Source organism: Oryctolagus cuniculus, chromosome 7 (assembly GCF_964237555.1).
Source record: "Oryctolagus cuniculus chromosome 7, mOryCun1.1, whole genome shotgun sequence".
In the NCBI taxonomy this organism is placed as follows: Eukaryota; Metazoa; Chordata; class Mammalia; order Lagomorpha; family Leporidae; genus Oryctolagus; species Oryctolagus cuniculus.
Window position 1 is genome coordinate 21,790,043 of NC_091438.1, and position 16,239 is coordinate 21,806,281.

General features: G+C 42.6%; 1 protein-coding gene across 8 annotated transcripts in view; it reads right to left on the reverse strand.

Moving 5' to 3' along the window:
* GALNT11 (polypeptide N-acetylgalactosaminyltransferase 11) overlaps nucleotides 1-16,239 on the reverse strand; it is a 65,647-nt gene that overhangs the window by 18,617 nt on the left and 30,791 nt on the right. For 7 of the 8 annotated variants that reach the window (XR_007923808.2, XR_011390304.1, XM_008263911.4 and 4 more), the window contains 3 exons: nucleotides 11,820-12,152; nucleotides 8,214-8,337; nucleotides 3,733-3,899 (listed from right to left, as the gene is read on the reverse strand). Coding sequence is in view for 6 of the 8 variants with exons in the window: in XM_008263911.4 (XP_008262133.2) it covers nucleotides 3,733-3,899; nucleotides 8,214-8,337; nucleotides 11,820-12,117 (589 nt within the window). In the remaining 2 variants the exon portion in view is untranslated. Of the gene's footprint in view, nucleotides 1-3,732; nucleotides 3,900-8,213; nucleotides 8,338-11,819; nucleotides 12,153-12,258; nucleotides 12,481-16,239 lie in introns of those variants that run through there. The other variant, XM_002715065.5, reaches the window with a different exon arrangement.

A 16,239-nucleotide genomic window follows, 5' to 3' on the forward strand; every position in this document is an offset into this window, starting at 1 on the left:
CGTGCCGGCATCCCACATGGGAGTGGTTCGAGTCCTGGATGCTTCACTTCTGATCCAGCTCTCTGCTATGGCCTGGGAAAGCAGTGGAAGATGCCCTAAGTGCTTGGGCCCCTGCACCCGCATGGGAGACCTGAAAGAAACTCTAGACGGCCGGCGCCGTGGCTCACTAGGCTAATCCTTCGCCTTGCGGCGCCGGCACACCAGGTTCTAGTCCCGGTCGGGGCGCCGGATTCTGTCCCGGTTGCCCCCCTTCCAGGCCAGTTCTCTGCTGTGGCCAGGGAGTGCAGTGGAGGATGGCCCAAGTCCTTGGGCCCTGCACCCCCTGGGAGACCAGGAAAAGCACCTGGCTCCTGCCATCGGATCAGCGCGATGCGCCGGCCGCAGCACACTGGCTGCGGCAGCCATTGGAGGGTGAACCAACGACAAAAGGAAGACCTTTCTCTCTGTCTCTCTCTCTCACTGTCCACTCTGCCTGTCAAAAAATAAAAAAAAAATAATAATAATAAAAAGAAGCTCTAGGCTCCTGGCTTTGGATCAACCCAGCTCTGGCCATTGAGGCCATTTAAGGAGTGAAGCAGTGGATGGAAGACCTGTCTCTTTCTCTGCCTCTGCAATTCTGCCTTTCAAGTAAGTAAATATTTAAAAAGAAATGCTTGAAATATGAGTACACAAATGTTCAGCTGACTGCGTAAAAATACCATGTGAAACAAAGTGATGTGTCTTTTGTTTCAAAGTAATTGTGTCTTAGACCATTTTTTTTAAGATTATTTATTTGACAGGTCGAGTTACAGATAGTGAGAGAGACAGAGAGAAAGGTCTTCCTTCCGTTGGTTCACTCCCCAAATGGCTGCAACAGCTGGAGCTACTCCGATCCAAAGCCAGGAGCCAGATGCCTCCTCCAGGTCTCCCATGTGGGTGCAGGGGTCCAAGCACTTGGGCCATCCTCCACTGCCATCCCAGGCCACAGCAGAGAGCTGGACTGGAAGAGGAGCAACCGAGACTAGAACCGGCGCCCACATGGGATGCCAGCACTGCAGGCAGAGGATTAACCAAGTGAGCCACAGCACCAGCCCCCTTAGACCATTTAAGAAGTTAAGAAATAACTTTTTTTTTTTTTTTTAATATTTACTTGTTTGAGAGGTAGAGTCAAAGACAAAGAGAGGAAGAGACAGAGAGAAAGGTCTTCCATGCACCAGTTCATTCCTCAAATGGCTGCAACAGCCAGAGCTGGGCCAATCTGAAGCCAGAAGCCAGGAGCTTCTTCTGGGTCTCCCATGCGGGTTCAGAGGCCCAAGCACTTGGGCCATCTTCTACTGCTTTCTGAGGCCCCCACAGAGAGCTGGATCAGAAGATGAGCAGCTGGGACATGAACTGGCACCCATATGGGATGCTAGCACCACAGCAGGAGGCTTAGCCTACTACACCACAGAACCAGCCCCAAGAAACAACTTCTATTATCCCTACCAAGAATTATATAACAGCAGCAAAAAAGACGACATTCTATTCATTTACCACTTTTCTTCTAAGGGCACTAAACCTTTTCACAAATATGAGGTAATCCACCTTTATATTTCATAGCATCAAAGATCCTATAAAATATGCAGTTAATGCTTTCTATAGTTGGTATACAAACCACTAAGTTATTATGAATTTTTGTTTTTAAATACAATAGCCACACAGTGAAAACCAGAACACAGGCTGATTAACAAGAAGATTCAACCATGGCAGGTATTTGGCCTAGCAACCAAGACACCAAGCAAAGTTGCTCACGCCCCATGTTAATTCCCAGCCGCTGCTGTTGATGCTGGCTTCCTGCCAGTTCAGACCCTGGGAGGCAGCAAGTGATATCTCAAGTACTTGGGTCCCTGACAGTGGCACTAAAAACACGGACTGAGTTCCTAACTCTCCCGTTTGGCCCTGACCCAGCTGACGGGAGCACTCTGTCTCTCTTCACTGTCTCTAATAAAGAAAAACAGAGTCTGGATTCGGTATTTAAATCTACTATGAATCTTCCTGCTTTACCAATCTGCTACTTGATCCAAACTCAGATTTACCTGTTGGCTTGTTTTTAATCACTCATCATTGAAAGTAAATTTTGTTTCCTATCTAATCTCTTCAGACTTTCTGCTGTGAAGTTTCAATACTTACTGAAGTCTGAGAATTTTGCTTCTATCAGTTTGAATATGCGCTTCTTACTTTATATATGAAAGTATAATAATATCAATTATACTGTAGATATAAAAGGTGCGTAATAAATGACTGAGTGAGTGAAGAAACGCCACTGGCCTAAGGTTCATCACTGCATTTCTGCAGCCTGCTGGAATAAAAAGAGCAATAGGCTTGGAAGAGAAGGCCAGCAGACAGGGCTCTGACCTCAACTCTACTACCTGACAGCTACAGGATTCTGAGCATACTAGTTGTTTTTGTATTTCCTCCTTAATAAAACAGGATTGCTACCTATCTTGCAAGGCTGCTAAGAGTTGAATGCATAGGGTAAATAAAAAAGCCTTCTTATGTAAGTGAAAACCATTCTTAGCAAGAATCTACGTTGAATTCAAGAAAGGTGCATGAATATGTACTAAGTCATAAAATACTGGCATTCAGAGTTCAAGAAGAACTACCAGAATACAATGTAATATACTTTTATCTGGAGATGGTTGGTAGAAAAGACTTACTAGATAAATGTAATCCAAGGCATTACACTAAGTGAAAACAGCCTGTCTCAAAAAGGCTGACACTGAATGATTCCATCTATTAACACTCTTCAAAAGACAAAATCACAGAGATGGAACAAAACTAGAGAGATTAATGGCTGTCCAGGCTCGGTGAGGGTGAGGGTGAGGGTGAGGGAGGGGATATGAATACAAATAGGGAACACGAGGAAAATCCCTGGGGTGAGGGAGTAGTCTACACCTTGTTTGCAGTGGTGGTTACAGGAATCTAGATGTGAAAAATCACAAGGACTATCCACAAACACTGTACCAATGTGCAATTCCTGCTTTCTAAACTTACTCTAATTATGTAAGATGCAACCAATGGAGGCAACTTGATAAAGGATACACAGGACCTCTTTGCAACCTTCTGTGAAACTATATTCATTTCAAAATAAAAAGATTTAAAAAAAATACCAAGTGCCTGGCACTGGGTGCAGCGGGTTAAGCTGCCCCCTGTGACCCCGCGTCCTGTGCCAGAGCTCCGGTTCAATCCCGGCTGGTGAGCTTCTGATCTGATTTCCTGCTTATGCGCCTGGAAATCAGCAGATGACAGCCTGAGTACCTGGACACCTGACGCCATGTGGGAGACTCGGATGGAGTTCCAGGCTCCTGGACACGGCCTGACCCTCCGCAGCCAGGACAGCCAACTGGGGGGTGAACCAGTGAATGAAGCTCTCTCTCTGTCTCTCCCTCTATCATCTTGTCTCTCAAATAAACCTTCGATATATAGATAAAAAGTAAGCCAAGGGAAAAACCTCAAGACCAAATTTAAATAGTATATTTTATAAGCAGATTACAAAGATAATGTATTTCTTCAATACTCATCCTATAACTATTAATAAGTTTTCATATAATAAATGAATTATCCTATAATTACAAACGGACAGGCATTTATTTGAAGTTGGCTCAGTTTCAACTGTATGGGTAGGAATCACACCAACTACATATTTGAGCAGTCAGTTTGACTGGTGTTTATCAATGCCACAGTGAATGACACCACAGTGACGGCTTTACTTACCAAAGTCACTGTCATCATCGACAAGGATGATCTCATGGAGAAGGTGTGCTGGCGTGCGGTCCAGGACACTGTGCACGGTCCGGAGCAAGGCAGAGAAAGCTTCATTGTAAAAACAAATCACAACACTAGCAACTGGCAAGTCAGCCGGGTACGACTTGTCTTTACATCTGCAAATATAAAGATGAGAAAATGCTGATGTTTTAAAAGGCTCAAAGATCTAAGGTTATTATTTGATAAACAGTGATTGTCCTCTTGTCAAGCCTCTATCTTATATTATGACAACAACTTTTTAAAAAGTATTTTAAGAAAAAATGTGGTTTGTTTTCAGATGTTTTCCATTTGAATAATAATTTCTCTCTCCTAAATCTAACTCACTTAGGCCATTTAAGAAATGCTTTTTTTTCCTTTTTGGTAGAGAAGTTACACAGCAACACATTATTTTTAATGAAATTGCTACAAATGCACCCATAAACTGATGTCCAGCAATGAGGTTTCAAAAGAAAAGATACATAAAACTTCTTTTGAAGTCTCTTAGAAATTATAAAACACTGACAAGAATAATTGTTTTTTTAAAAAAACACTTGAGGACAACTCAGCGTGATTAAGAAATAGAAGTTTAAAAATGCTTCACAGAACACCCAAGGTTTACATTACAAGATTTCTGCAGACTTTTTACAGAGGTCAATGAGGCATTTATTGAATGCTTGAGGGCAACTTTTTAAAAACGATCTTTTTCTGTGTATTTTCTAAGAGAATCATACTGCTATGCTTTCCTAACCTCTGTTGATTACTACATTAAGCGATATTCATTTAAAACCCTGCAAATTTCAAAGACAGTTTAAAAGTTGAAGTGATGATGACTGCCTTGTTTTTGCTTCACTTCTGTAAATCCACAGCTCTTCACCTTGGCACTGGCTGCCACTGAAGTTTCCTCAGTCAATAAGTTGAATTTGACCTGTGTAGGCTAAGCCTTGAATTTTAGTTTGAATTGGAAGCATTTTAAGGGGAAAAGTGTTCAAGTATTTAAAGTATGTTTTCCAGGGCACTTCAGCTGTAAGTCAGGTAGATAGTTCAAGCTAGCTGTTAGGCAAGGACTCAAGGACTGAATTGTTATTTTTTTTAATTTATTAATTTATTTTTTTTGGACAGGCAGGACAGTGAGATAGAGAGAAAGGTCTTCCTTTTGCCGTTGGTTCATCCCTCAATGGCCGCCATGGCCAGCGTGCTGCAGCTGGCGCACCGCGCTGATCCGATGGCAGGAGCCAGGTGCTTATCCTGGTCTCCCATGGGGTGCAAGTACTTGGGCCATCAAGGACTGAATTGTTTTAACATAAGGCTTTTCCTGTTCTTGGAGCCTCAGTCATTAAAACTCTTTTTAAAGCCTGTGTGCTTTAGAGTTAAGCAACTTGTTTATTTTTTTCCCTCTCCACGAGTTGCAAAATTTAATGCATGAAGCTGATTTGGCTAACATGTTTATTTTAAGACTTGTTTAGAAATGCTGTTGCTTCAGGATCTTAAAATCGCTCAGCACTCCAACTTCTTCTAATCAGATTTTTGGAAACCTGCCAGTGTATTTCTTTGTTCACACTGCAAAGAGCACCATATTCTTTCCAGCTAATTGTGTAAAATTCGATTACTCATAAGGTCAAAATTGTAACATCTGAATCTATACCTCCCCTCTTTTGCCACCCTACCCCTCCCCATAGTTATCAGTATTTACATGTAGACATTACTCTGCTGTATAAAATTCATTCTAGAGTTTCAAAGACATCACTCGTATTATCATATTTTGATCATGTGAAGATTCATATTATTTTGTAATGAACAACTGTCCTTACAATATTTAGTTAGCTGATGAAAAATCTTGTCTAAATTTTTGAGAAATGAGTGCCACATTTATAAAATAAACTCTGGCTTATCAATTAATGGCTCTGTATTCCCCTTTCCTGCTAATTTGATTTTCTTCCCCTCTTTTGTTAGGGACTGAGGTGGGATAGCATGGGTATAGTGAAAGCATGTAATGTGATTTGATCCTGTTAATATTTTGTTGTTATGTAAATTTTGGTGTTTTTTTTTCTGTTGTTATTTTAGTGGATAAAATTTGTATTTTGAATTTTCTGGAGATCATCACTCCATCATTAGGTGCATTTATTGTACCTATTAGACACAAATCATCATTTTATTTCCTGATTACTCAAGTGTTGAATGGGAAGAGTGGCAGAGGGAGTGAGAGAAATGGCACAGGCTATATATCATCGCCATTAAAGAAATAATAAAATTGTGATGAACATTTGACATAGTTCTTTTTAGCCAAATCTACTTTTAAAAAATAGTCATTTCTTCATTCGTGAAATAATAACAACATCTTACGAGGCTATCAGAGTTTAAGGAAACCAGGTATGCTACAAATACTCATTCCCATCAAAACACTGTTTCACCCCTCCATGTGCTTGTCATTACCTGGAAATGTGGGCTAAAACTTAAAAGAAATTCTTACATAACTGTTTCATGATACTCATATTTTTTAGTGTTTTTCACAGTCAAGATATAAATTACAGTCAACAAGTAGGTCAGATCCTTTCAAATATTTAAATTCTTTTAAAAGTATTTGAAAAAGTTATCAAATTTAGTTGAGCTTTCTAAGAGAAACAGGTGACTTATTCCCACCTTAATAATCAGTTTCAATTTGACTCTTGTACACTTAACACAATGTGGATTTCTTTCTCAGCATAATGGAATCATAGCATGTCAGAGAAAGAAATGGCCTGACGGAATACCCAATTCATCCCCTTCATTGTACAGGTGAGGCAGCTAGGCTCAAAGGTGTGGTGGTTCATCCAAAACTATAGGTAGCTACTTAGTGGCAGAGCCTTGACTGGGACATAGCTTGAAGGTGAAAAATGTTACCAACCTGCCTCTCCTGGAAGGTGTCAAATGTTTATTTTTTTCAACTATTCTTTCCATTATGCATATTAGGTGACACTTTATAACTGATACAGCAGGAAAATCTTAAATACCTATTTCTTCAAATTGGTCAATACTACACTAGTATTTGCGAGGTAAGATTCTGTTTTGAAGTCTAAAGCTTGCAGGTATGCACACAGATTTTTGGCATTTATAATATTCTTATTAGGTATCATTATATAACATTTAAAGTACTACATAAGTATATTTTACAATTTTGTCTATACTTAGTAACAAACTTGCATTTCTGATTTGATGTAATAAAAGCTTTAATGTAACTTGTTAGATCTTTTATTTTTTTCTTAAACTTTAAGCTAACAGAGTGAATGATTCTGATGTTATTGTATTAGTATTATAATAACTGTGAAATGTTTTTGAGACAGAGTACTATATTTGTGACTATAATGTTATGACTTTATCATTTGGTAGAAATCTTTCCATCAGTATGGAAAACTAAGAAAACTGTTTTTGTGCTGTGTAATATGGCATTCATCATAGATTAAAGCTTATTTTCCTGTGAATAAAACTTATTCAATAAAGTATTCTTTAGAATGACAAAAAAACCTATTTGAAAATTTAATTTTTTCCCATGTAACAAAAATAATTTGAATAAACTATAATATAGCAAGGTTACAGAGGACATTCCATTTAAGTAACTATTTGACAAAAAGGATTAGGTGGCCATAGCAACCAACTATTAACGTACAGAAAACAATCCAGAGTCCTAAATTCTTGCAGGTGGCCTACTTTCAGCCTCCTGCTATCCTGCTGCAGCCAAAGTGAGCCCTCTTTAGTCCCTTAAAGCACGGGATTGCATGCCTCAGCGTTTGCCACGTGCTGCTGCCTTTACAGGGCAAAGCCTTCCTTCGCATCCCTGCTGTCTTCACCTCTCGGCAAAGTCTTTCCTGACCGCTCTGGCTTCTGGGGTCCTCATTTTGCCAGCTTATGTGCCGACACTATTACTTGCTGACTTATCTGCCCCCTCTGGCTAGACGCTGAGCCTTGTGATCCCAGACACTACTTCCTGTTCTGTTCATTTCCAGGCCTTCACACCATGTACAGCGCGCACACCACGCAGAAGGTGCTCAACAAAGGCCTGTCTGTGGAAGCACTTGACTGAACCCGTGGACGAAAAGCCTCTGAAGGGGCAAAAACCATGAAGGAGCAAAGTGATGCCACAGGCAGTGTTCTTCACTGAGTTTAATTCCTCTTTGCTAGGAACCTGACAAAAGACTTAGCGCAAAAGCAAACTTAGCGTCTCTCAGGTAGCACTCCTTTCCACTTTCCCACACTGATTTCAAAAGAGACATACAACAAGCTCTAGAACTTTGCTGGTACAATCTCAGACCATGAGGCTTCAAGTGTAATACAAAAGGAAATGAGTCTCAAGGTAAGCATCATTGTTCAGCTTACTAGAAATTAACTGCAAAACATGAATACCATCCTCAGAGCTTCTTATACTGGCAGTGAAAGCATTCCTTTATTTAAAAATGTATTAGCAGAAACTAGCAACATACGCCGCATTCCTCGTATCTGGCACATCTCTATGGTAGCCCAAGCGGTTACTAATAAGCAAATTGAAGGCATGTTTCTGATAGCCCAAGTCTCTCAACTCCTGATCGCGTTCATTAAAAATCATACCTGCAAAAGAGTGAAGTTACAGTCAGTGCATTAAATCTGAAAAGGATTACTACAGTTATTGTTACGATTTTAAGAAAATGCTGATTTTATCCCACAGCCATGTTTCTTAAATATTACATTATCTCCAGTTCAAAAAATATATTTTTTAAAAAGATTTTATTTATCTATTTGAAAGCCAGAGTTACAGAGAGGGAGAGACACAGAGCCAGAGGTCCTCCATTTGCTGGTTCACTCCTCAAATGGCCACAATGGCCAGGGCTGAGCCAGGCCAAGGCCAGAAGCCAGGAGCATCATCTGGTCTCCCACGTGACCCACCTGCTGCTGCTTTTCCCAGGCCATCAGCAGGGAGCTGGACTGGAAGTGGAGCAGCTGGGACACAAACTGGCACCCACATGGAATGCTGGCATTGTAGGTGGCGGCAGCTTTACCAGCTAAGCCACAATGCCAGTCTCAAAAGCACACGTTTTTTAGCTTGAAGTCAAATTCGTATCAAAGCAACTGAGCCTTAACTATAAATGAGACTTGCTCATAAGCCATCATCTTAAGAATATCTTACTATAGGGGCCAAGTGTAAGCTAAGCCTCCACCTGCGGCACCAGCATCCCATATGGACACCAATTGGTGTCTCCGCTGCTCTACTTCTGATCCAGCTCTCTGCTATGCCCTGAGAAAGCATTTCCTTCTCTCTCTGTAACTCTACCTCTCAAATAAATAAAATCTTAAAAATAGAACCCAAATGGACCTCAACAGACTTCAAGTATTGCCAAATTTTTATATGAACCCCTCCCTCTCCAAAAGGCTGTCAACAAACCTTTCCACTAAGAAGGGTGCCCATGGTCTCAGGCTTTAATCAGCTGCACTGACAAGAAAATCCTGCACAGACCGATTCAAAAACCACCAGAATCTTGCATTCCTGTTCTAGTGTCCTCCCAGAGTCTTCTCTGCACATAGAATGATAATGTCTCCTTTGTTTTCTCTTCCCTTTAGCCTTCTCTCACAGAACGACCCTTTTACCAGCATTTCCCAAAGTCTGTTCATGCAAAACTAATCTCAATGGACATGAACAGATGTTAAAAAGAAAAAATGATTGGGGCCAGCGCTGTGGCGTAGTGGGTAAAGCTGCCGCCTGCAGTGCCAGCATCCCATGTGGAAGCCGGGTCGAGTCCTAGCTGCTTCACTTCTGATCCAGCTCTTCTGCTATGGCCTGGCAAAGCAGCAGAAGGTGGCCTAAGTGCTAGGGCCCCACCCCAACGTGGGAGACCTGGAAGAAGCTCCTGGCTCCTGGCTCCCTGCTTCCGATCAGCCCAGCTCTGGCCATTTTGGCCATTTGAGGAGTGAACCAGCGGATGGAAGACCTTCCCCCCACTGCCTGTAGCTCTACCTCTCAAATAAATAAATAAAATATTAAAAAGAAAAAAAAAAGAATTTCTTGTTAAACAAATTCGGTGAAATGACTGAATTTAGAAGTCAAATTCTTTTGGACAGGAAAACTCTATGGCTTTAATATGCTGACTGACTTATGGACACGTGGGTATGAGAGAGATGAAATACACATAGGGCTGTCACTGTGGCATAGTGGGTTAAGCCACCATCTGTGACGCTGCTGGCATCCCACGTGGGTGCAGGTTCATGTCCCGGTTTCTCCACTACTGACCCAGGTCCTGCTAATGTGCCTGGGAAAGCAACAAAGGATGGTCCAAGTGCTTAGGCCCCTGCCACCCATGAGGAAGACGTGAATGGAGTTCTAGGCTCAAGGCTTCATCTTAGCCCACCCCCGGTCACTGTGGCCATTTGAGGAGTGAACCAGCAGGTGGAAGATCTTTTTCTCTCCCTTTCAAATAAATAAAATCTTAAAAAAAAAATCACCTTAGTTTAATTTTGTCCCTCCTCTGCCCAAGTAGAATCACAGCCAAAGTCAAGTAGCATGTCAGAGGAAATATTTTAATTAATTTTATAATAATGAGAACATATTTTCAATTTTAAAGATTTATTTAAGATTTATTTTGTTTATTTGAAAGGCAGACTTAGAGGAGAGGGAGAGGGAGAGAGAGAAATCCATCAATCTTCCACCTACTGGTTCACTCTTCAAATGGCTACTGTAGCTGGGACTGGGCCAGGCCTAAATCTGGGTCTTTCACGTGGGTGGCAGGGGCCCAAGCACTCAGGTCATTTTCCGCTGTTTTCACAGGTGCATTAGCAGGAAACTGGATCAGAAGTGGAGCAGCCATAACTTGAACCTGCACTGTAGGTGGTGGCTTAACCTGCTGCACCATAGTGCTGACTCCAGAAAAATCACTGTCTCAAAAACTTATTTCTTTGAAACTGTGACCAAATTAAAAGTCCGTTTTAACATTTCCGTTAGAGCCTATGACTCTCCTAATCTCAAAATCTCTGCCTACAGGCTTTCTTTTAAGGCTTTCACTCCTAAACTACCTATTATTTGATATCTCTATAACAAAATCAAAGTCCTTTCTTAAGATGTGAAGGTATGGGGCTAGCACTGTGGCGCAGGTTAATCCTCCACCTGTGGTGCTGGCATCCCATATGGGAGCTGGTTCTAGTCCCGGCTGCTCCACTTCCAGTCCAGCTCTCTGCTATGGCCTGGGAGAGCAGAAGATAGCCCAAGTGCTTGGGCCCCTGCACCTGCATGGGAGACCTGGAAGAAGAGTGTGGCTCCTGACTTTGGATCGGCACAGTTCTGGTCATTGCAGCCATTTGGGGAGTGAACTAATGGAAGGAAGACATTTCTCTTCTGTCTCTCCCTCTCACTGTCTGTAACTCTACCTCTGAAATAAAATAAATAAAATCTTAAAAAAAAAAAGATGTGAAGATAACCAAAATAACTCACTTATCCCTTAAAATTTTATAAATCCAAGCATGTAGGACTATACAAAGGCATTGATGGCAGATCCTTGTTTCCAAACTGAACAAATACCATTTGAGGAAAAATTTGCTTTCTATTTTATACTAAGATTGTATAAACTAGATTTAATATATATTCTAGCACCTTAATAATTCTTACATGGAAATTTGGTTACATACAAGTAATTTCAGCTGATTTATAAACCCAATGCTTTATGTTCTGTTTAATGAAATATGCATTTCAAAATAAGTTAGTTATCTTTCAATCATTTCTTTTCCCTATTAAATAATCCTAGCAATTAAAATCTTCCCTCATAAGTACCATTCTCTTTCTAGCTATTCAATTTTTCATTTTCCCCACCTCTCTAAACCTTGTTAGCTTTCTACCAAGTCCTCATAAAATCTTGAAGTCAGAACTGGACAAAACAGAACAGAACTCCCCACTGGGTCTGCAAAAATCATAGAACCTCAACTAGTTCACAAACAAAATAAATCAGTGTGGAAAAAAAGGACACATTTCTAATGCCATGAGCAACACTTGATTTAAGGGGTAATCAAACTTTAACTTCAAAGTATTAAATATTTTATTTTGGCCATAGTAAAAAATCAAATACACTTACCCAATTCAGAAGAGAATTTCAAGTGGCCTTTTTCTGGATCTTCAATGTGATTATCTATCACATCATCAATTTTGTTTGCTTTGAACTGTGGATCTAATACTCGACTTGGACCTCGGGTGAAGCGGGGATAAAATTTTTTTGGAAAGGGTCCATGGGGCCCAGACCCCTTGATGGGCACATTTTTAAGTGGTTGTGTCACTTCACTGAAGTTGAAATAAACAAAAAGTAAAACTGTCCAAGTTGCAGATGTAAAAAGGCACCCATAACAGAAATATCGAACTGTGACACTTCCCATCATAGACCTAGCATAACTGAGAAGCCATCTTCAATTTCCTAAAAAAGAAACATAGATATGTTAGACACTTCAGACCACTTTAAATCATCCACCAAATACATGTTCACTGTTTTCCGAACCACCAAGTAGGACCCTTCTCCATACCACTGAGAGAGGCTCAAATACAAGATAAACAGCAGAGTTTTTAAAATGGTTCAACAATTAAAACCAGAGGCCAGTGTATTAACGCTCAGGAAACCACGGCATTGTGACTATTTACTTGTCATGCTCTGAATAGCTGACTTATTCACTTGGCCATGTTAATGGATGCTGCTTAACCTTTGGTCGGGACTGTCAGCAGTTTGGTCATTTTTTTTCACCTTTTAACATTTCATGAGGAAAATTTAAGTACTACATGTATCAAAACCAGACATTCCAGACTTCCCTCCAACTGTAAAACTGCAAGTCTTTTTTTAAACATGAGAATCTTAAAATTACTATTAAAAATAAGCAACTCGAAAAAATAAACAGAGGCCGGCACTGTGGTGTAGTGAGTAAAGCTGCCACCTGCAGTGCCGACATCCCATATGGGCGCCAGTTCAAACCCAGGCTGCTCCACTTCCGATCCAGCTCTCTGCTATGGCCCGGGAAAGCAGTGAAAGATGGTCCAACTCCTTGGGTCCCCCAGCTCTCTGCTATGGCCTGGAAAAGCAGTACAAGATGGCCCAAGTCCTTGGGCTCCTGCACCTGCGTGGGACACCTGGAAGAAGCTGCTGGCTCCAGATTGGCACAGCTCTAGCTGTTGCGGCCAACTGGGGAGTGAACCAGCAGGTAGAAGACCTCTCTCTCCCTCTCCCTCTCCCTCTCTCTGCCTCTACTTCTCTTTCTGTGTAACTCTTTCAAATAAATAAATAATTAAAAATAAACCAGTTCTGTTTCCAAAGGTTATACCAGCCCTTGTGCCTACTCTAGATCTAACAGTTAATTTCTTCTTTTTTTTTTTTTTTAAGATTTAATTATTTATTTGGAAGGCAGAGAGAGAGAGAGACAGAGAAAGAAAGGGAGGGAGGGAGAGAGGGAGGGAGGGAGTTGTCTTCCATCTGCTGGTTCACTTTTCAGATGGCCACAATGGCCAGAGCTGTGCCAATCTGAAGCCAGGAGCTTCCTCTGGGTCTCCCATGCTGGTGCAGGGACCCAAGGACCTGGGCCATCCTCTACTGCTTTCCCAGGCCACAGCAGAGAGCTGGACTGGAAGTAGAGGAGCTGAGACCCGAACTGGTGCACACATAGGACAATGGTACCGCAGGCGGCGGCTTTACCCACTACGCCATGGCACTGGCCCCACTCTAACAGTTATTTTCAACTGTTTTCCCCTCTTTTAAAGATGTCCTGTAAAACAAAGCAGGAAGGGGAACAGCATTCTGTAAGCTTTCTGATAACATCTTGTTTTTAGAATTCCTGGGGAATTCTTTCTAAAGAGTCAAATGCACATATAAAATAGTCTCACTGAGCAGACTCAGGGCAGAGAAACCCTAGATAACTAACACAGATCCATAAAAATCTACACAGGGATACTACTTATAATTTACTTATTTCTATAGAACAAAATAATTTTAAATAGGATCCCCAAGAGGTCAGAAGCAAGCCAGGTTAGCACCAGTAAGCCTTGCTTTAAAACTTAAGCTGTCTTAGGGGGAGGCAGAACAAGATGGGAACTGAGGAAAATCCTCCACCAACTGTCTCCTCACAGAGACACCAATTCGCACACCAGACTACCTTTACAAGAGCTGGGGAGGCCCAGGGAGAGCCTGGCTTTAGTGTAACAGGCCACTAGGCAGTTGCCCATGCCACCCCACTCCAAGCATCAGTGTGGAGAGACATTTTTCACTTCAAAGAGGGAAAGGGAATTAAGTCCAGGCCTTAGTACCTGGCCCGCCCAGGTGAAACCAACTGCCAGAAAGAACCCCACAGTCCCTGTGCACAGCCAGGTGGTCAAGGGACTGCTGCCAGAACCCCTCCCCCAACCTTGGGTAGTGTGGAGAGGATCCTACTCACTGGGGAACAGGCAGAAAAGCAGTCACAGGACTAGCCCTTGTTGGTCCTATGAGCAAGGAGATTCACACTGGCCTTACAGAGAAAAAAACTACGCACATCTGGCATTTCATTTCATGAGTTCAACCCTGAATCCTCAGGGAATTTGCTCAGCTCAAAAAAACAAGGGACCCTCGGCAAACCACACATACTTAGGCATCTGCTGCTGGAGAACCCAGGAGCCTTCACGCTGCGCCCGGGCGGGGAGCTGACAGATTACCCAGGCTCTTTCTGCAAGGACTCCACTCACCTGGGGTCCTATGAAGCAACTGCTTCCCAGCAGCTCTCCAAACACAGCCCTGTGGGTCAGCAAGGAGGCCCTGCCTGCCCGCCCACATCCCAGAGAACTTGGTGACGCACCTTGAGTGACTCTGGACTGCTGAGGCCCCCAGAACATAGGTAGTCCTACTCACCCTCCTGCCACCCTAGAAGCAGCCAAGTGGCCCTGCGCCCGTGCCCTTCCCACACAAAGCAGTTGGCCAACCAGCCCTCAGTTGCCTGGCCCACAGAAACCCAGAGAAGCAGAGGAATGACCCTAGCTAGCCACAACCCCAAGAAGTAATCATGTAGCCTTTTCAGAATGGCTTGGCCTGCCAAGGCCCCTGGGGAGCAGCTGCGGCCTCAAGAAGCAGGCGGACAGCCGGTTCTCAGACACACAGGCCACCGAGGCCCTGAGCAGCAGACGTCCAGCCTTACACAGCCAGACCCGGGAAGCAGTCAGGCACCTCCCTGGGCAGGTCAGTTTAGAGGCTCCATGAAATCATCTGTGTAGCCCTCACACACTGTCAGGTGCCCCATCTGGGCACACTGTTGCAGCTCAGCCCCTGTGCAGCTCTCAGAAGCAGAATGGCACCACACCCCGCAGGCATGCTGCGACACACCCACCTGGGCCCTCAGGAGGCCTTGGAACTCACACCACCCACAAAAACCGACGAGACCCCAACACCTGAAAGATGAACCATGTACAGCGCTGTCAGTGTACATGTCCCACCCAGGGAGCTATATCCCAGACGGTGCAGTCCCACAACCCTCAGAGCCTAGGTCACTGAGACATTCACAAACATCACTAAGTACTGATTACATCTGAAGATGTATAGACACTACACTAGGGCACCCATCTAGACCGGAAGCCAACACAGCATATCCGACCAACATCCTGGGACATATTTTCAGCAGAAGGTCTTTTACCACAAAAGCCACCCTATAAAATTGTTAGAATAAAATGATCACTAGATGCACAAAAACAAAAAGCATAAGAATCATGAAAAAAAAAATAAGGCAACAAGAACACAATAGCTCTCTAGCCAACAGACCACAAAGAAACGGAAAATTAATGGATTGCCTAAGAACTAAAACAAAAAACAAACAAAAAAATAAGGAAATTTAATAAGAAAAAACAAGCAGATAATTCAATATTAAGAACACAATTCATGATATGAATGAGAATTTAGCAAAGCGACAGAGATCATAAAAAAAGAACCCATCAGAATGGGGCAGACATAAGGCCTAGCAGTTAAAAGGCTCACAATCTACATCAGAGTGCTGGAGTTCAATTCCCAGTTCTAGATCCCAATTCCAGCTTCCTGCTAACGTGACCCTGGGAGGCAGCAGCAGTGGCTCAAGTACTTGGATCCCTGCCACCCACATGGGGACCTGGACTGAGCTCCCAGCTCATAGTTTTGACTCTGGCCCAGACCCAGAAGTTGCAAGCAAGCATTTAGGAAGTGACCAGCAGATGAGAACTCTCTCTCTCTCTCTCTCTCTATATATATATATATATAATACATACATATATATTATATATGTATCCCTCCTGCCTCTCAAATAATTATTTTTTAGAAATTTAAAAAGGCAGGAGTATTGTGGCACAGTTGGTTAAGTCATCATTTCTAATACCAGCATACCATGTCAGGGTACCGGTTCAAGTCTCACTACTCATACTTAGGAAGATGGCCCAAGTACTTGGGCACTTGCTATTCATGTGGGACACCTGGATGGAGTTCCAGGCTCCAGGCTTTAGCCTGGTCCAACCCCAGCCATTGCAGCCATTTTGGA